Source organism: Lynx rufus, unplaced genomic scaffold (genome assembly GCF_022079265.1).
Source record: "Lynx rufus isolate CCGP_SWC_20201006 ecotype Redwood Valley unplaced genomic scaffold, mLynRuf1.p SCAF_8, whole genome shotgun sequence".
NCBI classification, from domain to species: domain Eukaryota; kingdom Metazoa; phylum Chordata; class Mammalia; order Carnivora; family Felidae; genus Lynx; species Lynx rufus.
In genome coordinates, this window is record NW_025814896.1 from 100,053,837 (window position 1) to 100,075,730 (window position 21,894).

Consider the following 21,894-nt stretch of genomic DNA (forward strand, 5'->3'; position numbering starts at 1 on the left):
GTTTCACCTGCCAGGGTACAGACATCCTCCATCCACCACCTTCAGCTCTTGGCTCACGCAAAAGTGCATCTAAGGACCTGTAACATTCCTGACACCCTCCACATCTAGAAGTAGCCCGATGGCAGGGGATTGTTGACCAGGGAAGGCCTGCGTTGAGGCTGATGCATCTGTCCCCAACTCTGCCTCAGACCCGGCTCCAGATTCAGCCTCATGCTTCCCAACCAAGGCTCTGAGCTGGCATCTCAACCAAATCTGCCTCCCCTTTGTCCATGGATCCATCTAGACTCCCACTTATAACCCTAAGATTCTGCAGCTCAGACGCAGTGTATTGCTGATTGTGTGGCCATTATGATTGTGAACTTGTTACATTTTATGTAGGATACATGTTATGCACCTTATGAATAAGACCAGTAAAACTCATTTGAATCTAAAAAATCTCAATTGAATTTTATTATTTGTTTGTTTATTTTGAGAGAGAGCACAAGCAGGGGGAGGTGCAGAGAGAGGAGACAGACAATCCTAAGCAGGCTCTGTACTGTCAGTGCAGAATCGGATGCAGAACTCCATCTCAGGAACCACAAGATCATCACTTGTGCCGAAATCGAGAGCCAGATGCTTAATCAACTGAGCCACCCAGGCGCCCCAAATTTTTTTAAATTACAAAACCAAGGCTCTTTCCGTGTACAACAGTCAAGTAAGGAAAAGTACTCGTCTGCCCCAAACTCCCCACTTCCTCAATCCTAATCACTCTGTGTGTTACTGTTAACAGGTGGGTGTGTGTCTTTTAAGGCTCTTTTTCGGGCCTGTACAAGTGTGTGTGTAATTTTGCTCTCCTTCTTCCTAAAAATATACATACATATATATATAAATATTTAAACTTGATGGACATCTTTGTCAATACACATAATTCTATTAGATCCTTTAACAGCCACATGGAAGGAGTTCGTTATGTCAGAGGTCAGCAAACCATGGTCTGCAGATCAAAGATGGCCCAACACCTAAATGAAATTTTACTGGAATGCAGCCACGCCCACTTATTTACATATTGTCTATGGCTGCTTTTGCACTAAGACAGCTGAGTTGAATGGTTTCATCAGAGATTCTGTTGCCCACAAAGCCTAAACCGTTACCATCTGGTCCTTTACAGAAAAAGTGTGCCAACCCCTGCAATCTATGGCTGTACCAGGCTTTCTTTAGCAATCCCATATTAATAAAATTTAAATTGTTTCCCTCTGCTCAGTATTACAAACACTTCCACAACTGACACATTTTTTTGGTCAGCATTACACCAGTTGATTACCACTGTTGGTATCAGTGAGTGAGAACACGACCAAATGTGAACCCAATATGTCCACACAAAAAGATGACCTTTAAAAAGGGTCTTCAGGGGGTACCTGCCTGGCCCAGTCAGTAAAGCATGTGACCCCTGATCTCAGAGTCATGAGTTCAAGCCCCAGGTTGGGTGTGGAGCCTAATATATACAGACATACAAACATACATACACACATAAAATGAAAAGGGTCTTCAGGTTAACAGACCAGGTGTCTGAAGAGGGGACTCCAGGATTAGGAGCAGTTGCCAAAGTCCTGGAAGCAAATAGCCACACAGAGATATATGATCTTCATGATAAAGAACGAGGACAGCCACCAAAGAGCATCAAAAAACACTCTTGGGTCCAGGGTGAGGTGAAAATAAAATATACATACCAGCAATCAGCGGCCTACTTTTGATGATGGCAGGACATAAAGGAGCTCAACAAAAGAAGGGAAGGAAAGAAATTAACAATTACCAACTGCTTGCCAGACACACGAGCTGGGCACTCAATATGTAGGCATGGTATTCCAAACGTTAAAAAAACATCAAGGCATGGGCATCAGCCAATCGGAACAGATGCAGACCTTAAATAACCAGTACTGCTGAACTGAGCCACTGAATATCCTGCTGCCCATATTTAATACTCAATTTAATCCTCACAGTAATATGCCACCTGACAGCCAAGAAAAGCCCTTTGAGGAAAAACATCAACCCACACAGAATTCCTCTTCCTTTGAGGAAGCCTCAGGAATATTCCTCTTCATTCTAACCACTGATGGCAACTTGAATAAGCAATTATCAGAACTCGTACACAGTCTCAGACTGTACCGGGGAATTTGGTTATGTGTGTATACGGTTAAAATCACATAGTGTTTTAGATAATTTTCCAAAGAAGATATACAAATGGCCAACAAACCTATGAAAAGATGCTCAACATCATTAGTAGAAAAGTACAAATCAAAGCTGCAATGAGGTATAGCTTTACACCCAGTAGGATGGCTACAATAAAAAGATGGACAGGGGCACCTGGGTGGCTCAGTCGGTTGAGCGTCTGACGTCAGCTCAGGTCATGAGCTCATGGTGTGTGGGTTCGAGCCCCACGTCGGGCTCTATGCTGACAGCTCAGAGCCTGGAGCCTGCTTCAGATTCTGTGTCTCCCTCTCTCTCTACCACCCCCCCCCGATTGTTCTCTTTCTCAAAAATAAACATAAAAAAATAAAAAAATAAAAAAAGATGGAGAATAATCAGTGTTGGCAAGGATGTGTGTGTGTGGACACTGGAGCCCTCAGACATTTATGGCAGGGAGGTAAAATAGTGCAGCCACTGTGGAAACAGTTGAGCAGTTCCCTAAAAAGATAAACATAGAGTTACCTTCCATATGACCCAGCAGCTCTACTCCTACGTGTATACTCAAAAGGAAGGAAAACATGTCCACACAGAAAATGGACACAAATGTTCATAATAGCATTAATTCAAATAGCCAAAAAGTGAAAATAACACAAATGCCCTTCAAATGATGAAGGGGGATAAACAAAAGGTGGCATATCCATAAAATGGAATATTATTTAGCCATAAAAAGGAATGAAGCACTGATACATGCTATAATGTGGGTAAGCCTTGGGGTGCCTGGGTGGCTCAGTCAGTTCAGCATTTGACTTCGGCCTAAGTCATGATCTCCCAGTTTGTGGACTCGAACCCCACGTAGCAGTTTGTGCTGATGGTGCATAGCCTGCTTGGGATTCTCTCTTCCTCTCTCTCTGCCCCTCCTCACTTGCACTGTCTCTCTCTCTCTCTCTCAAAGTGAATAAATAAACCTGAAAAGAAATGGGTAAGCCTTGAAAACATCATGCTAAGTGAAATAACAGACACAAAGGCCACACACGGAATGTGTGATTCCACTTTTTAAAGTTTTATTTATTTATTTTTTAGTAATCTCTACACCCAACATGGGGCTTGAACTCACAACCCCAAGATCAGGATTTGCATGCTCTTCCGACTGAACCAGCTAGGTGCCCCTGTAGGATTGTGTTTTTATAAAATGTAGATAGGCAAATGTAGAGGCTGAAAGTAAATTGGTGGCCAGGGGCTAGGGGAGGGAAAAATGAGAAGTTACTGCTAATAGATACAGGGTGATGAAATGTTCTAGGATCAGATAATGGGGATGGTTACACAACTCTGTGAATATACTGAAAACTGCTGGATTCACCCTGTAGAAGGGTGAATTTTATGATATGGGGATAAAATTCTCTTAACAGTTACACACTGTTATACCAGTGAACCGTATTTATCAGTGCTTTGCCTTAACATTTCATCCCAAAGCTGTCTCTGTACAAGAGAGAACATTTGCTTCATTTTGGTGCACCTCACCTAAACCCTCATTCCAGCTAATCTTGCTAGTTCCTTTCTGAAACCAAGCATTCTGCTCGGCCCTGTTGCTAAGGGGACTGCTTCAGACTGTGTTCTCCCATAGGTCTTGCAGGCCCCGCACCCCCCTTCAGACCAAGCTCGCTAGTTTTCTTTCTTTTTTAATGTTATTTATTTTTGAGAGAGAGAGACAGAGACAGAGTGTGAGAGGGGGAGGGGCAGAGAGAGAGAGACACAGGATCCAAAGCAAGCTTCTCGCTGAGAGCAGAGAACCCAGTGTGGGGCTCGAACTCACCGAACCATGAGATCATGACCTGAGCCAAAACCAAGAATCAGACACTTAACCCAGTGAACCGCCCAGGTAACCCTAGCCGATTTTCTTTCTGCACATAGTGTCTTCTGCCACCCTCATGGGGACAAGAGTCAGCACCACTGGATGGGAAGAAAGAGAGAAGAGAGGGAGGGAAGGTAGGAGGTGGGGAAGGAAGGTCCCAGGTCACTGAAAGCCAAATCTTGCTCTTGACTGATTTATTTTATTGGTTTGATAGTGTTTTTATTTATTTATTTATTTATTTATTTATTTATTTATTTATTTTATTAAAAAAATTTTTTTAATGCTTATTTATTTTTGAGAGAGACAGAGAGAGAGAGCAAGCAGGGGAGGGGCAGAGAGACAGGGAGACACAGAATCTGAAGCAAGCTCCAGGCTCCAAGCTGTCAGCAGAGCCCGATGTGGGGCTTGAACCCACGAACCATGAGATCATGACCTGAACAGAAGTCGGAGGCTTAACTGACTGAGCCACCCAGGCGCCCCTGGCTTGATAGTGTCTTTTAATTTTTCGTCTCTTTCCTTCCCTCCTTGAATCCATTCATTCATTCTTTTTTTTCTTTTCTTTTCTTTTTTTTTTTTTTTTTTTTTTTTACATTTATGGATTTATTTTGAGAGAGAGAGGGAGTGTGAGCAGGGAAGGGGCAGAGAGAGACAGAGAGAGAGAGAGAGAGAGAGAGAATCCAAGCAGGCTCTGTGCTGTCAGTGCGAGCCCAACAGGGCTTGATCCCAGGAACCATGAGATCAGGACATGAGCTGAAATCCAGAGTTGGGTGTTCAACCAACTGAGCCACCCAGGCACCCACTGTTTTTCATACATTATTCTTAGTGGACCAGGCACAGGACCAGGACCTGAGGAAGCCACATATTTTTTCTTTCAGATTCCTTCTTGCTTTTGGTGAACCTCCTCTTCCTTTTTCACTATTCACAATCGACATCCCACCTGACTTTCCCCAGTGACCACATAGCCTTGATGGCAGAAGCCCCCTGTTCCTGGAATTTGTGATCAACACCTGTACAGCTCCTGACAACCCGAAACCCACTCCTGTATTTTCCTGTTTCAAAGCCCATGTACACTGGAATCTAATTCCTGACCTAAGAGATGCCCAGTGCCCACAGTTCACTCAGAGTGAAAGAAGCCAGTAGGTTCTGGACATTGTCTAAGTTACCAGCTCTTCACACTTCGCTAAGTTATTAGGGAAAGGACAATTAGCAACCCTCAGTCTTCGTTCAGGTGAAGGGTCACTTGTAGTAAAGAGTAGGAAAAGTGACTTCATAGGGACACGAGATTGGATGAAAGGGATAATTGGGTCACAAACTGAGAGTACAGCCACAGGAATAGATCAAGAGGGAGTCCTAGCTCACAAAAGGTCAAGGTAAGTCCTACGTGCTGGTTACTGGGCGCCTGGTTTGAGGCAACATGGCAGGGGCCGGGGTGTCCCTTAACCTTTAAAGTATGGCTTACTGGGGCACCTGGGTGGCTCAGTTGGTTGAGCATCTGACTTCGATTAAGGGCATGATCTCATGGTTCGTGAGTATGAGCCCAAGTCCGGCTCTCTGCTGTCAGCACAGAGCCTGCTTTGAAGATCCTCTGTCCCCTCTCTCTCTGCCTCCTCCCCCGCTCATGTGCACTCTCTCTCTCTTAAAAATAAATAAACATTAAAAAAAAAAACTTTATTTTTTTTATTTTTTTTTTTTTCAACGCTTTTTATTTATTTTGGGACAGAGAGAGACAGAGCATGAACGGGGAGGGGCAGAGAGAGAGGGAGACACAGAATCGGAAACAGGCTCCAGGCTCCGAGCCATCAGCCCAGAGCCTGACGCGGGGCTCGAACTCACGGACCGCGAGATCGTGACCTGGCTGAAGTCAGACGCTTAACCGACTGTGCCACCCAGGCGCCCCAAAAAAAAAAAAAAACTTTAAAACGAAAGTATGGCTTATTATTTTTACCTGTTACGTATGCCTTCCTCTTTGAGGAACAAACCTTGCCTGCTTTAATTAAAGGGTGATAACAACAACAAATAACACTTAGAAAGGCTTATTCTAGGCCAGACACTAAACTGAGTGCTTTATATAAGTAAGTAAACTCTATGGGTGGGGAGAAGCCACTCTTAATACTTGTAGACCAGTGATCCTTGAGGTTTCCCCATAAGAGTTCTGAAGAGCTGACCCCAACATGGGGATGGTGGGCAGCAGTGGTGTGAGAGAGCACAGGGCTCCAGGTTCAAAAGAAGCAAAAGAAGACTCAGAAGCCTGGTAGAGGATAGCCTGGGACAGTGTCCAGCAATGGAGGAGCAAGGTCAATCTCAAAATCAGGACCCAGGCTGCAGACTGGGATTGGAAAAGAAGTCAAAGTGGGAGGTAGGTTCCCAAAAGGGGACAGTGTTCAGCACGCCACTGAGAGGCTGGTGCTACAACACCTAATCCCAGTACGGTATGATAAATTTAATCAGGTCTACATCGAGAGTTCTTGGGGGGTACCTGGGTGGTTCAGTTGGTTAAGCATCAAACTCTTGATTTCAACTCAGGTCATGATCTCAAGGTTCATGGGTTCAAGCCCTGCATTGGGCCCCACAATGATAGTGTGGAGCCTGCTTGGGATTCCCTCTCTCCGTCTCTCTCTGCCCCTCCCCTGCTCATGTTCTCTTTCTCTCAAAAACAAATAAACTTAAAAAAAAAAAAAAAGAGTTCTTAGGGCCAGAGGTGTGTGTGGGGTAAGGCACAGGATGGCTGTGGAGTTCAGGGATGATGCTGATATGGATTTCCAAGCCTGGTTTTCCAGTGGGTTCTGAGAGGGCAATACGTGGAAGAACAAGGGCAGGATCCAGTGCTCCAGGTGGTGCTCAGAGTCGATCAGTCAACAGGGAGGGCAAGGAAGAGAGCAAGACACAACAGTAGGACCCCAAACAAATGGCCAAGCCAAGGATGGCTTGACAAGCAATCCTCGCTTGCCAAGGTAGGACAAACAATGATTTCAGAAACACGTAGGATTAGTGGGTGTCCCAGAGCCAGAGTATAAGGCAAAGATGTGGAAATGGCAACACAGGAGGTCAGGGATCAGCCCAGGGCTAGCAGAGCGGAGTCTGCTCCCAACGTGCTCCCCGGAATGAAGGCGGGTAGATGGGCTGCATAACAGGTGCTGATACTCTCCCGAGAGCCCGTCTGAAGGGGCTGGGCAGAAACCAAATATCAGGAGGTGGGACAAGGATAGAGCAAGTGCATTCAGAATAGAGAGAGGAGGCAGTCCTGGAGAAACTTCCTGTGACACTTGGAGCAAATCAAACATGGTTTTATACCCCGCAGGGAAGAAGGCACCAATGAAGGCATCACTCCAGTTCAGACAGAGGCTGGGTCCTCCTTCTCTCCTCACTGCTTCCACACTCCCTGCCTGGGGGACTGGCTCAATAAGTGGACTTATGGAAAGTAGCAGTGGGCAAGCTGTGAGCCAGCATTTACTGAGCTCTTACTGTGGCCAAAAGCAGCTCCAAGCATGACCCTTTAGTTATGGTTCATCTTCTCAGACTTTCCATTCTTTCTTCCTTAAATGAAGTTCTCTTTTTATAATTGTTTATCAACCACAACCTCTACAAGCGCCAAAATGACAAGTTTCAGACAAAATGACAAATATCTGTTAATAAGGTAGTCATTGCATGCATATTACAAAAAGGGGGGGGGGTGACTAGGCTGTTTTTTTCCCATTCTTGGGAGGAACAAAAACATCATACGTGCTTGTCGAGCTCTCTGGAAGTGGGGCACCTGTGTATACCTTATTCTTGTTCAACTGATTTGTAGTTTTAAGTCACTAAAATTTGGGGTTTCTTGATATTGCAGTACAATTTACCTTATTGTGATTTATAGGAGTATAGGGGAAGGAGATCAGGACAGACTTCACACAGAAGCCAGTAGAGAACAGACAAGAGGACATTCCAGAGAAGGGATGGGAGCCACTGACCTGTTCCATGGTCTGCTGTGGCTGGTGTACAAGACAGAGAGGAGAGGAAGAAGAGAAGAGGCTGCAGAAGATTGGGGCTAGATCATGACAAATCCTAAAAACTTCATTACGGAGTTGCAGAAAATGAGGAGCCAACAAAGGGTTTTGGGGGAGTACAACCTTACTGGATTTATATTTTAGAAAAACCTCTAGAGAGAGCAGAGGCTAAGAGATCAGTTAGGAGGTGATTATTACACGTTGGGTGTAATGAAGACCTAAATCAGAGACAAACTTTTTCAGTAAAAGGTCCGATGGTAAATATTTTAGCCTTTGTTTGCCATATGGTCTCTGTCACAGCTACTCAATTCTGCCCTTGTAGCACAAAAGCAGTTATAGACAACATATAATAGAAGCATGTGTCCCGGGGCACCTGGGTGGCTCAGTCTGTTAAGCACCCAACTTCGGCTCAGGTCATGATCTCATGGTTCGTGAGTTCGAGTCCTGTGTTGGTTCTGTGCTGACAGCTCAGAGCCTGGAGCCTGCTTCAGATTCTGTGTCCCCCTCTCTCTCTGCCCCTCCCTGATCACACTGTCTCTCTCTCAAAAAAAATAAACATTAAAAAAAAATAAAAAGTGTGTCCCATTAAACTTTAATTTCAAAACAGGTGGTGGGGCCAATTTGGCCCATGGGTTGCAGTTTGCCCACCTTTGACCTAAAGTAATAATTGGACAAGGGCACCTGGATGGCTCAGTCGGTTGAGCGTCCAAGTCTTTGATTTCAGATCAGGTCATGAACTCACACAGTTCATGGGTTTGAGCCCTGCATCCGGGTCCATGCTGGCAGTGCAGAGCCTGCTTGGGATTCTCCTTCTCTCCCTCTCTCTCTCTGCCTTTCCCCCGGCTCAGGTGTGCACATGCTCGCGCGCTCTCTAAATAAATAAATAAATAAATAAATAAATAAATAAATAGAAGGAAGAAAGAAAGAAAGAGAGGGATATACAGGACTCTCAATTCTTAGGACCTGGGAGAATTCACTCATTCATTCACTCATTCTTTCATTCATTCACCCACTCATTCCTTCAACAAATACTTTGCTTGTGCTATGTGTGAAGTACTGGGGATTCAAGATGAATGACAGGGGAACCTGAGTGGCTCAGTCGGTTAAGCATGCGACTTCAGCTCTTGTCATGATCTCACAGTTCATGGGTTCAAGCCCCACATCAGACTCTCTGCTGTCAGCGCAGGGCCTGCTTCATATCCTATTTCCCTCTCTCACTGCCCCTCCCCTGATTGTGCATGCTCTCTCTCTCTCAAAAGTAAACATTAAAAACAAATTAAAAAATCTTTTAAATGATACCTGTCCATGAATAGCTTCGTCCAACATTTAGACCTGTAACTGGGTGTGGGGGATGAAGAGAAAATGTGATTAATAACAAGGAGGTAAAACTTTAAAGTTGCTCTCATCCCTGCCTCCTTCTTTCCTTTAAGCATCCTCTGGGATCAGAGACACCCAATACTTTTACCCTCTAGCATGAATGCAAAGATGGGTTACTGTGAAATTACTGAGGCTAAAGCTTCTGGATCCCTTGCTTCCTGAAACAGGGTATTCTCCTACCCTGTCTAATTTTATATTTCTTGCTTAAGTGTTGCCCCTCAGAAATATGTAGGTCTCATTCACCCAAACGTGGACCTACCCTTGAGTGAATGTTTTCCAGAGCCAGATCTCTTAAATGCTGCTTTTAGGAATTACTAGCTAAGGATCCTGGGATCCTGGTTTCAGCTTTCATGGTTTCTCTCAGGGGAGCTAAGAAGCTGGGGACCGTCCTCAAAGTCACAAGTGTAGCCGATCCCACGTCTGTTCCCATTATGTCCACTCTCCTCCACTTACCATCAGCCGCCCCTGCTCCCTCTTCCTTCAAAGTCAGCCCTGGGCTGCAAAGCTTCTTCTGACTCAAGCTCTTTGGAATTCGATGCTCCAAGAATCCCCTCAGCAACCTCTCAGTGGGCCATCAGGGCAGGCAAGGACACCTGCAAGAAATGCAAAATTAGAGTAATAGAAGGCCCTGTTTCAGGAAGCAAGGGATCCAGACGTGGGGCTGGTGGGAGGAGCCAAGGCAGTGCAGCAATGGAGAGCCGCTGGAGGCTGGCCACTGCCCGCTGCTGGCCTTCCCAGGGCAGGGCTGCTATATCAAGCTCACTAGCGGACTCAGGTTTACAGGCATTTATCCAGAGGACACCGCACTCTGGGAAATGTTTCACTTTCACCCAAGTCACAGGTGATTCAAAACTGGAATGTTATCAGTGTGCGAACAGGAGGGCTTGCTGGCCAAATAATTGGCTCTGGTCACTTGCTCAGAGTCCTATGCCTTGCCAGGCAAATCCACAAAGCATACCAAATGACAGACTGGGATTTGAGTGACTGGGTGGCAACAATACTGACTCCTTAAGAGCAAGTACTGTGCCTGTTAGCCTACGGTCACATCTCCAGCAGCTAGTAAAGGCCCGTGACCCATGGGAGGTGGTCAGTAAAGTCTCTGATTAAAGAAAGGGGATTTGCTGTTCTTAGGAGATATAATGATTTCTTCTAAGATGAACTGCCATTCTTTTGGACTAGTTCTCTCTAAACGAACAGCACTAGCCAATAGTATCAGAGCATCTTTATCCTTGGGTAGTATGGGAGATACCCTATAATTTCTCCAGACAAGCCACACACAAGCCTTCTGTTAGGACTCATTATCTCCCGAGCATCCACCTTAACTGTTACAGTCCAGGGTTCTTTTCCAGAGTATGTTTTAACTCCTTGATAGGTTTGGGGGGGGGAGACTTGGGTGACACTCAGAACAGACACCAGCTGTAGAGGTCTTGTGCATCTGAATTCATGTTGATTCCACTCACTTAACTTCATGTTGTTGTTGTTGTTAAGATTTTACTTTTGAGTAATCTCTACACTCAATGTGGGGCTTGAACTCACAACCCTGAGATCAAGAGTTGCACAATCTACCGACTGAGCCAGCCAGGTGCCCTTCTACTCCCTTGACTTCAGAGCACCTCAAGTTTGAAGGAGGACTTAACCTCGTTTTGACCTCAAACTTTCTAACTGATTAAGTTGTTCTTTCCAGCTTGTCTCTTAACTTAGGCAAAAGACCCTGAGGGCAAAGCATCCTCTGATGGGAACAAAACTACCCCCTCAAGCAATCAAGACGGCCCTGAGCCAGCAACACCCGCCTGGGATTGACCCCAAGACAATGACGACTTGACCTTCACTGCCCACCTGCCTGTATTGACCAACCTTTGTCCCACATTCTCCTTACATAACCTGGAAGTATTTTCAGCACTTTGGAAACAGTCTTTGAGAAGCTAGTCCACCGTCTTCCTGGTGTTGGCCTCACTGAAATAAAATCCCTTTCTTGTTTCTTCACCACTCATCTCTCTGCCTTTGGATTTTATCAGCGGGGAGTGGCCAAACCCAGCTTGGGACCCCTGGAGCCAGGTGCTCTGGCACCCCTGCTGCGGCCTACACTTTGACTTTCCTTAGAGCAATCAATCCTCCATAAGCCCCATTCTTCCCAGGATCTCTCCATGTGGGTGTGTGAGGTTAAGTTTGCATATGATGTTCAGGCATAGCCAAGCAGGAAATGCTTTCATTAAGAATTCAGAGACCTATGGAGATAACCCATGATGGGGTAGGGAAGTTGTGGGTCAGGGAGGACACCAGGGCTCCAGCTCTGGACATTTCATTCATTTCACAAATAAGAACCCAAGGCCACTCTCCCAGCCTACATAGTGCAGGGCTGTACTTGAAAGCCCAGAAATGAAGAGACACTCCCTCCCAAGAGGAACACGGTGGGGGAGGGAATAGTTTAATTTCAATAATGGAGGGTTGTAAAATGAATTGGGAACACTTAGTGGGGTGGTTCTCCAACTTTATTGCGCCACCTGAATTCCCCATGGCTGTTCTTTCAAATGCAGATCCTGCGTGCCACCGCTCAGAAATTCTAACTTTAAGTCTTAGAGTGTTCAGGGACTCTGAAAGCTTAACTAGCCCCCTTCCTTCCCCCATCCTCCCACCCCACCAAGGTGATTCTAGAAGGAAGGGGTCAGGAAAGGGGTTGCAAAGGCAGAGATCTACACCTCGTTTTTATTTTTGCTTTTTTTCCTAAGTTTTTATTGATTTGAGAGAAAGAGCACACGGGCACATGCTTGAGTAGGGGAGGGTAGAGAGAAAGGGAGACAGAGAATCCCCAAGGTGGCTCTGTGCTGTTAGGGCAAAGCTCAAAGCAAAGCTGGAACCCACCAACCGTGAGATCACGACCTGAGCCCAAATGAAGAGTCTGAGGCTTAAACAACTGAGCCACTCAGGTGCCCCTACAGCTGATTTTTAAAGGAAGGAGTAGAAACTTACCAGGCACAGAGGCACAAAGTGGTATGACCTTACCTTCCACTTTGGGAAAAGGAAGGCCAAGGGGTAGGACTGCCACAACTTCCTGCCCTACCCAAACTGACAGCTTTATCTCCGTTGACAACTGTCAGCAGAGACTGAAGTGTCCTGCCTCCTGGTGAAAGCAAATCTTTTTTTTTTTTTTTTAATGTTTATTTATTTTTGAGACAGAGAGAGACAGAGCATGAAGGGGGGAGGGGCAGAGAGAGAGGGAGACACAGAATCGGAAACAGGCTCCAGGCTCTGAGCCATCAGCCCAGAGCCTGACGCGGGGCTCGAACTCACAGACCGCAAGATCGTGACCTGAGCTGAAGTCGGCCGCTTAACCGACTGCGCCACCCAGGCGCCCCATGGTGAAAGCAAATCTTATCTGGGCTCCTCCTCACTCCCTCCTCCACCTGCCCCACTGAACACTGACACACAAACACACAGGAACGCAGCTCTCCCCCTCGGCCTCTAAACATGCCGGAGTCTCCTGATTTCAAAAACAATTGGCATCAGAACGGTTCCCTTCACTCGAGGACCTACTCCACTTACCACCTTCTATCTCCCAATTATTTCAATGCCAATCTTTTTTAAACATAAAAAAAAAAAAAGGAAAAAGGGGAGTTCCCCGGGTGGCTCAGTTCATGTGAGCGTCCTACTCTTGATTTCGGCTCAGGTCATGATCCCAGGGTCATGGGATGGGGTTCTGTGTTGGGCTCGGCGTTGAGCGTGGAGCCTGCTTGAGATTCATTCTCTCTCTCTCTCTCTCTCTCTCTCTCAAAAAAAAAAAAAAAAGTTTACAAAGCTAGTGTATGTTCGTTACAGAAAATTTCAAAACTAAGGGGGAAAAGGCCCTTCACATTTGTATCATATGCTCTCAAAATACTCTTGACACTTATCAGAACACCAGTTCAATTCAATTCATTTTGTCACCAGAATGTGAACAACTTGAGAATGGGAATATGGTTTTCTTTCTCATCCTTGTGTCTTTGGTGGACACAGAAGACTCTCAATAAATGTGTATATGTTGAACAGGAGCACCTGGGTAGCTTAGTTAAGCGTCTGACTCTTCATTTCATCTCAGGTCATGATCCCAGAGTTATGGGATCAAGCCCCCACTTGGGGTTCTCTCTCCATCTCTCTTTGCCCCTCTTTCTCCCCTGCACACACACTCTCTCTCTCAAAAATAAACATTAAAAAATATGTATTGAACAAAAATGTACATCATTTATATTGCCCTCTCTCATAACCATATTAAGAATCTGGGATCTATCCAGTCTTTATTGAAAGAAAGAAAGAAAGAAAGAAAGAAAGAAAGAAAGAAGAAAAGAAAGAAGAATGGCATCATGCCGTTTAGAAAAGGCATCATTTAGAAAATGACCAGAATATATTTTGAAACCTGCTTTTTTTCACTGAAAATGTACCACAGATGTATTTCTAGCTGCTTTGATTTTATATAAAGCATAATAACTTTGTCTTCAGTTTTAAATATTAAAAAACAACGTAACGGGGGCACCTGGGTGACTCAGTCGCTTAAGCCTCCGACTTCAGCTCGGGTCATGATCTCAAGGTTCGGGAGTTCCAGACCCGCGTCAGGCTCTCTGCTGACAGCTCGGAGCCTGGAGCCTGAAGCCTGCTTCGGATTCTGTCTCCCTCTCTTTGCCCCTCCCCTGCTTGACACTCTCTCTCTCTCTCTCTCTCTCTCTCTCTCAAAAATAAATAAACATTAAAACACACAAAAACTTTTTTTTAAAAAAAGAACATTATGATAAACATCCTTGTATCTAAAATCTTTACATGTATCATGATTCAGATAGGCTAAATGTCTTGAAGTGGGACTGCAGTGTCAAAGAATGGGCAAAGCCTAAGCATACCTCTTGAAATCCTGTTTTGCAATGGCTTAACAATTCATATGGGTAAATAGTAAGAAACAGGACTTAAAAAAATATCAGGGGGCGCCTGGGTGGCTCAGTTGGTTAAGCGTCTTGACTTTGGCTCAGGTCATGATCTCGCGGTTTGTGAGTTTGAGCCCCGCATCGGGCTCTGTGCTGACAGCTCAGAGCCTGAAGCCTGCTTTGGATTCTGTGTCTCCCCTTCTCTCTGCCCCTCCCACACTCATGCTCTGCCTGTTTCTCAATAATAAATAAACATTAAAAAACAATCAGTGTGTGTGGGAGGGTCTTAGAATGCTCAAGAAAGGCTTTTCCAAAATGATCTTAAGTTAAGCCTGTCATATGAAGACTCCGGTACAGACATGCCAGAGAAGCAAATGCAAAGGCCCTGAAAGCAGAGAGACCAGACTAAAGCCAGGGCAACCTACTTAACACCGACCACATGGTGCGTAACACTGACCACAGGGCAGAGAGTAGTAGACAAGTTGGATAAATAGAGATAGACCCTATACAGACTTTGGACCTTGGTAGGCATTTCAGTTATCATCTGATCTGTAAGAGATCTGAACGTTGAAAGTGAGCCATTGGGATGCCTAGGTGGCTCAGTTGGCTGGGTGTCTGACTCTTGATTTTGGCTCAGGTCATGAACCCAGTCATGGGATCAAGCCCCACAATGGGCTCTGCACTGAGCGTGGAGCCTGCTTGGGATTCTCTCTTTCTCTCAAAATACATAAATAAACATTATAAAAAAAAAAAAAAAGTAAGACATTGAAGGGCTTTAAGCAGTGGAATAGGATCCAGTCTGTGATTCTGAACAACAGCTCTAGGAAGGAAACAGATCAAGATATAACAATGTTTGTCTCTGGGTGCTAAGATTATAAGCAACTTTTTTATGCTTTTCTGTATTTTCCAAAATTTTTCTGATGAACATGTATTACTTTTACAGTTTGTTTTTGAGTAGGTTCCACTCCCAACGTGGGGCTTGAACTCACAACTCTGAGATCAGGAGTCACATGCTGTACCAACAAAGCCAGCCAGAATGCCAGTTTAAAAAATTTGGTCAAAAAAGAGGCATGCCTGGGTGGCTCAGTTGGTGAAGCAACTGACTCTTGATTTTGGCCCAGGTCACAGTTCGTGGGCTCAAGCCCCCCATCAGGCTCTGTACTGATAGTCAAAAAGGAAAAAAAAAAACAGCTAACTGGAAATGGTACAATGGAAGACAGCATGATTGGTAGTAAGGAGTCAAGATCACTCTGAGTCTCAAGGATAGATGATAGTGGCCTGAAATGGTTTGGCTGCCTCGGGAATGGAGAAAGGGGTGAACTTGACCAATGTTTCATGGATAAAATTTTCTGGTGACCAACAGGCCATGAGAGGTAAATGGGAGGGAAGTCTAGGATGACTGTTGACTTCATCTTAGGTGTCTGAGTAGGTTGCGACTCTGCTCAACTCTAGGGGATATAGGAAGAGCACAGACATGGTAGGGAATAGGAGTGGCTCACAGCATTAAAAACCAAACAATAAGATTAATCAGGTTATAAAGCTGAGGAAGAGAAGTGAGAATTCTTCCAAGAAGCTTGACTCTGAAGAGAAAGAAACAGGGCAGTACTGGAGGGAGTATAGTGTTGGAGTGGGTTTTTTTTATTTTATTAATATTTGAGAGAGAAAGAGACAAAGTATGAGTGGGGGAAGGGGCAGAGAGAGAGAGAGAGAGAGAGAGAGAGAGAGACAGAATCCTCAGCAGGCTCCAGGCTCTGAACTGTCAACACAGAGCCCGATGTGGGGCTCAAACTCACGAACTGTGAGATCATGACCTGAGCCAAATTTGGACGCTTAACCAACTGAGCCACCCAGGCACCCCTAGGGTTGGAGTGTTCTTGGACAAGAGAAATGAACCGGTGAGGCAGAGCAGTTGGAAGTACAGATGTTGAGGGGGAGGCTAAGGGAACATGATCCAAGATGAGAGATGAAGTGGGATCCTAAGCAGAGGTGGGGATGAACCAAAAGAGGGACATCTCTGTTCTTCTGGGACGGTGGCAAGGATGTGAGGCAGCAGGATACATATGTACAGATTCCCTTGGAGGCTCATAGTGGGAGGGGAAACTCTTGCTTTTTGAACTTTACTTCCTGTGATTAGAAGGTGAGGTTATCTGTTGGGGATGTGGATGCGTAAGTAGTTGAAGCCAAGTGAAATTTTCTAGCAATCTGAAAATAGAGGGTGCTGATCAAAGACACAAACCGCTGAACAATACTGAGTCCCAACTGCAATTGGACCCACTAGATTCTGTAACAGCTCTCCCCTCCACCCAATCTGTACATTTCCATCATTTTGTGATCTGCTGTGATCTGCACTCCAAGCAGAAATAGAATCACGCAACGGATTCAGGGCTGGGAGTTTGCAGAGCTGGTGCAGCTTGAAAATGAGGGGGTCTAAAGAGTCAAAGGTTATGAGTGAGAATAGCAAGTGGACCATGGCAGCACCCACTGGGTCAGGAAGAGAATGGGGTTAAAAGGAAAACGAAAGGCCAAGTGGAAAGTTCAAGGTAGTGGGGTCCTAAGTAAGTCAAAGAATACATTTAGTGCTAGATTAAGAAAACTGGACAAATAGGAAGTCGTAACAGGAAGTTGTATAACCAAGTTCCAGGTATGGTCATGAGGGGAGTGGGTGGCTGAAGTATAGGTGCACATGGTTAGATTGGAAAAAAACCAAGGCATCACAAGGCCAGAGCACTACTTAAATGTTGGCATCATTATCATTTCTCATTTGAACAATGAGGGGGTTGTAAGAGTCTCTAAAGGCAGAGATTCTTTTTTCTTTTTCTAATGTTTATTTTTGAGAGATCACACACAAGTAGGTAAGGGGCAGAGAGAGGGGGGGACAAAGGATCCTAAGCAGGCTCCACACTGACAGTGACCTGGATGTGGGGCCCGAACTCACCAGCAGTGAGATCATGATCTGAGCCGAGGCTAGATGCTCAACCCACTGAGTCACCTAGGTGCCGCTAAAAGCAGGGATTCTTAAACATTTTGGTCTAACAACCCCTTTACACACTTAAACCCAAATTTTAACAAATTTTTTGTAAGCTTTTTTTTAATGTTTGTTTATTTTTGAGTGTGAGTGGGGGAGGGGCAGAGAATCCCAAGCAGGCTCCACAATGTCAATGCAGCGCCCCACTTGGGGCTCAAACTCATCAACCGTAAGATCATAACCCGAGCTGAAGTCAGAGGTTTAACCGACTAAGCCACCCAGGCACCCCAGCAACAAATATTTTTAAGAAAAATAACAATTTTCCAAAAGAAAAACATTTGGAGGTGTGACAATGTTTTACAGCTTTGCAAATACCTTTAACATTTGGCTTAATTGAAGACAGCTGGATTCCCTCATCTGCCTCTACATTCAAACTATTGAGATGGGCTGTTCGAACTATATAAGAAAATCCAAGTAGTGTCACTGCCCCCTGAGAAAGATCTTGAGGACACTGGACTACACCTTCAGAAGTTACTTTAATAAGCATTCTTCCCGTTTTAAATCATTCACTCATTCATTCATTCACTCACTCATTCAACACTACTGGATCCCGGAGATAGAAATGAATCATGTGATTGCCTACCCTGGAGTTTAGCTGAGATGAAAACTAATTAAAAATTACAGCACAGGGGCGCCTGGGTGGCTCAGTCAGTTGAGCATCCGACTCTTGATTTCATCTCAGGTCATGATCCCAGGGTCATGGGATTGAGCCCTACATCAGGCTCCACATGGAACCCACTGAAGATTCTCTCTCTAAAATAAAAAAAAAGTAAAATAAAATAAAAATTACAGCACAGCATTAATGAGAACAGAGGAAGGCGCTAGTATGCCTAATAGAGGCAAGGAAGGCTTAACAGAGTACAGGGAATTTGAATTTGGGCCTGAATTTCCTGTGTTCTCTTTAAGCAAAGGGAAGAACATGTGCAAAGGCCCAGCAGCAGGAATCAATATAGTACAAGACAGCACAGGGTACACTAGGAGACAAAGGAAAAATTTGTTGGACCTTATATGAGAAGTTAGGTTTCACCCTTTGGACCATAGGAGGCTGGGATGACAAGAGCTTGCTTTTCTGTTTTTCAAGTCAGTTTTCAGGTATCATTTATATAAATAAACTTTGCCCTTTTTGGGTGTACAGTAAACACTAAGACAATCAAGACTTAGAACATCTTCATTATCTTAAAAAGTTCTCTCTGTAGTCAACGCCCACTGTCCCACCCTCCCTCTGAGGCACGCAATTATTGATGATTTTTGTCTCCATAATTTTTTACTCTGAAATAATGCACTCACAGGAAGTTGCAGAGGGGGCCCATGTACACTCACCCAGCTCCCTCCGATGGTAGTAGCATTTTACAAAACTACAGAAAACTATCAAAGCCAGGAAGCTGACATTAGCACAATGCAATTAACTAGGCTACAGACCTTATTCAGATTTGGCCAGTGTTTACACTCATTAGCTTGTTTTACAGAACATAGTTGGGCCACAATATGAAAGACGGGTTAGTGAGGTAAGGACAATGGAAGAACTCAGAGGTACAGGGAAAGGAAAGGACTGGAGGAACCATTTCTGAAGACCAGAAATCATCTGATGGACAATTTGGTATAAGCACTTAATCTTTCTGGAAATGACGTCTCCCATACCACAGAACAGCAAGCAGAAGGTTGTTTTAAAGCAAAGGGCCTGACCTCTAACCGAATTGAGGAAATGTTTCCTTCAGCCATGAAAACACCAGATAACTATAATATTCCTTCTCATGCTTATACAAAGAAGAAAAATGTTTAGTCATTTTCATTTTCTTACTTTTGACTGATTGCAAACAGTGAAATAACTGTCAAAGATCTGAGATTCTCTTGAGGTTTAGACACTTTTTCTGTTTGCTCTCCTTAACAGAATAAGCTAACAACTCCCCAAACTGAAACAAACTAAGCCTCTATACTTACTCTTATTCCTTCCTGGAGTCCAGTTATTTTTGTTGCTTCTCTTACCTGCTCCAGCCATGTATACTATTGACAATGCCTTAATGTCTGTACCTTAATATATTTACAGACATCAATTACTCATCACAAAACTGTAGGGTGTGGTTGTCCTCACTTTTATAGCCCAAGACCCAGAAGCTCCTTAGTGTTGGTACCCAGGATCACACACGCCAATACTGTAAAGTGCTTAGAAAGGCACACGTTCAGTAAGTGTTAGCTCGACTTGTCAGAAGCCGGGTTTTCTCCACTTACCAAACCCCAATGATAGCCTGGATGGACCTCTTTCTTCAACAGCTGTGCTGGACTTAATTTAGGCAAAAGCTCCACGAGTGCAATGGAAATATTTCTGGTGACAAAGTCCCCGTTTAAATCCCGTTTGTTTAAACCTTATTTGGCTGACAGCTAGTTTATCACTAGTTACTACCAAATAGAGTGCTTGGGTAGATCTGAGTGACTCAATACTTATTTCTTGACTTTAAAACAAGCTTTTCAATATGTTTGAAAGTAGATTTAATTAAATATGGTAACACTATCTATACTGTGTCCTGTGCTAGATATTTTATACACATTTTAGCACTAAATGCTCCAAATTCCAACTGTTATGATCATTATTAGCCATATTACCATCTGTAATCTGGCTGATTTTAAAGATGGGGAAATCAAGGCCTAGGAAAGCTGTCATGCGTTGCCCCAGGTCACAGAGCTAGTAACGGGGTGTACAGGATTAAGAACAGCTTTCGCCTAGGGACAGACTCCTATATGATACACACACAAACCAAAAAGCCCAGAACAATTTCAAATATAAAAGAGTAAATTAAAATAAGCAAAAGCAAACATAGGACAAAGAAACGGAGGCTCAGCAAGGTTAAATAACTGGTCCAAGGTTACAGAGAGACTATCAGAACCAGAATCCGATGGCAGATCTGTCTTGACTCCAAAGCATAGTTCATTTCCACCAAACCACGCTACCACGGACACCTGGTAAGGTGTAGTATAAATATTCATTGAATTAATAAGTCTGAAAACAAAGTTGACAAGGAAGAGGGTTAAAAAAAACTGTAAAAGAGAAATGAAAATGGAAAGGTAGTTCACGGGCAAGGGAAAAAAGGAAAATACAAACACACCCTCCAACAGTTTTCCAAGCAGCGCATTCAGGGTGAGGCAAGGTGCTGGAACAAACTTTGCTCGGGTCCCGCCGGACACCCAAGCTGGCGGGCGCGGAGTCTTCAAAGAGATGGTTCCGGAGGAGCCTGCCTTGGAGCACAGCAGCGAAGTCCGGCCGCCTCCCGCGCCCACGCCCTCTCCCGACCGCGAGTCACCCGGCCTGGCAACACGCGACGACGACCGGAGGGCTGCCGCCTCTCCCTTCCGAGCTGCTGGTTTAAAAAGAAATACAAACACATGTCCCCAGGCAGCCCGCAGCCTCTCCTCGGGGTCTGGGCCCGAAGCTCGCTTCCCGGGTCGGCCGGACAGAAATGCGCCCGAGGGCCAGAGACCCTCGAGGCTGCAGCTCGTCGCCGGGCAGCGCCCGCCGCCCGCGGTCAGCCCAGCCCAGCCTAGCGGCCGAGGCGCACACAGCCCGGACCCGGATAGGCCCCAGACGGAGCTGGGGCGGCCAGGCAGGCAGGCGCCCTACAGGCCACGCGGGCCGGCAGTACCGGCGAGCAGCGGGCGCCGGCGGCTGGGCATTTCCTCTTCCTCCCTACGCGCTGCGCGGCGGCGCGGCGGCGGCGGCGGCGGCGGCCAGGCCAGGCCGAGGCCCGGCTCGGGCGCCCGACCGCGGCCTGCTGGCTAGCGCGGGCAGGCGCCGCGCCGCCCCCGCCACGACCGCCGGCCGCGGGGCCTCGGGGCAGCTGGGCCCGGCGCGGGCAGCGAGAGGCGGGGCCGGCGTGCGGGCGGCGGAAGGAGGCGGAGGAGGAGGAAGAGGAGGAGGAGGCGGCGGCCGGGAGCCGGGGGAGAGGGGCGGGGGGTGGGTCGGGGGAGGGGAGGAGCGGGATTTGCGGAGCGCGGCGCCGCAGCCGGGAGCCGGCGGGCCCGAGAGTGACCGAGTCACGGCGGGCGCCGGCGGAGCCGCGGCGTCGGACCCGCCTCCTGGAGGAGCTCAGCCCCGGCCAGGCCCGGCCCCATTCCCGCCCCGCGCCGCCTCCCCGCCGCCGCCGCCGCCGCCGCCGCGGGAGCGCTCCCCTGCCCACCCCGCCCCCGCGGCCGAGCCCGGGAGTCGAGTGGGAGTCGGCCGGCCGGCGCGGGCAGCGCCGGGACCCCGCCGGGGACACTGCAGCCGGAGCTCGGGAGGGGCCGCGCCGCCACCGTCTGAACTAGGATGTCCCGACATGAAGGTGAGAGGAGCCCCCGCCCCCACCCCCACCGCCCGGGCCTCGGCCTACCCCGCCCGGGCCAGGCGCCGCGGAGGGCGGCCGGGAAGCGGAGGAGACTTCGGCCGAGCCCGAGCCGGGCCCGAGGCGCCGGGCCTGGGAGCGAGCGAGCGAGAGCGGAGAGCCGCGGCGCCGCCGCCGCCACCACGGCCGCGGCCCTGAGCTGGGCCTGGTGCCGGAGGCGGGGCGGCCGGGCCGGCCGGAGGGTTTGCACTGTCATGGGGCGGGGGAGGGGGAGGGGAGTCGGCGGGGCCCGTTACCGGCGGGA

At 46.7% G+C, this 21,894-nt stretch overlaps 1 protein-coding gene and 1 long non-coding RNA gene across 5 annotated transcripts in view; one reads left to right on the plus strand and one right to left on the minus strand.

The window, feature by feature from the left end:
* Positions 1–595: 595 nt before the first annotated feature.
* On the minus strand, positions 596–20,919 carry LOC124503506 (uncharacterized). 4 transcript variants are annotated; one of them, XR_006960189.1, is made up of 4 exons: positions 20,379–20,919; positions 9,826–9,965; positions 9,295–9,333; positions 596–1,751 (listed from the first exon to the last, which is right to left on the minus strand). It is a non-coding gene; the product is annotated as an uncharacterized LOC124503506 (long non-coding RNA). The 4 variants fall into 4 exon arrangements; XR_006960190.1 differs by lacking the exon at positions 596–1,751 and adding an exon at positions 3,286–3,400 and having other exon boundaries at positions 20,379–20,918; XR_006960187.1 differs by lacking the exon at positions 596–1,751 and adding an exon at positions 8,762–8,866 and having other exon boundaries at positions 20,379–20,915.
* A 317-nt stretch (positions 20,920–21,236) lies between these two features.
* KCMF1 (potassium channel modulatory factor 1) overlaps positions 21,237–21,894 on the plus strand; it is a 79,083-nt gene continuing 78,425 nt past the window's right edge. Inside the window, exon 1 of the mRNA XM_047068593.1 lies at positions 21,237–21,590. Coding sequence (XP_046924549.1) covers positions 21,575–21,590 — 16 coding nt within the window. The 5' untranslated portion in view covers positions 21,237–21,574. The remainder of the gene's footprint in view (positions 21,591–21,894) is intronic.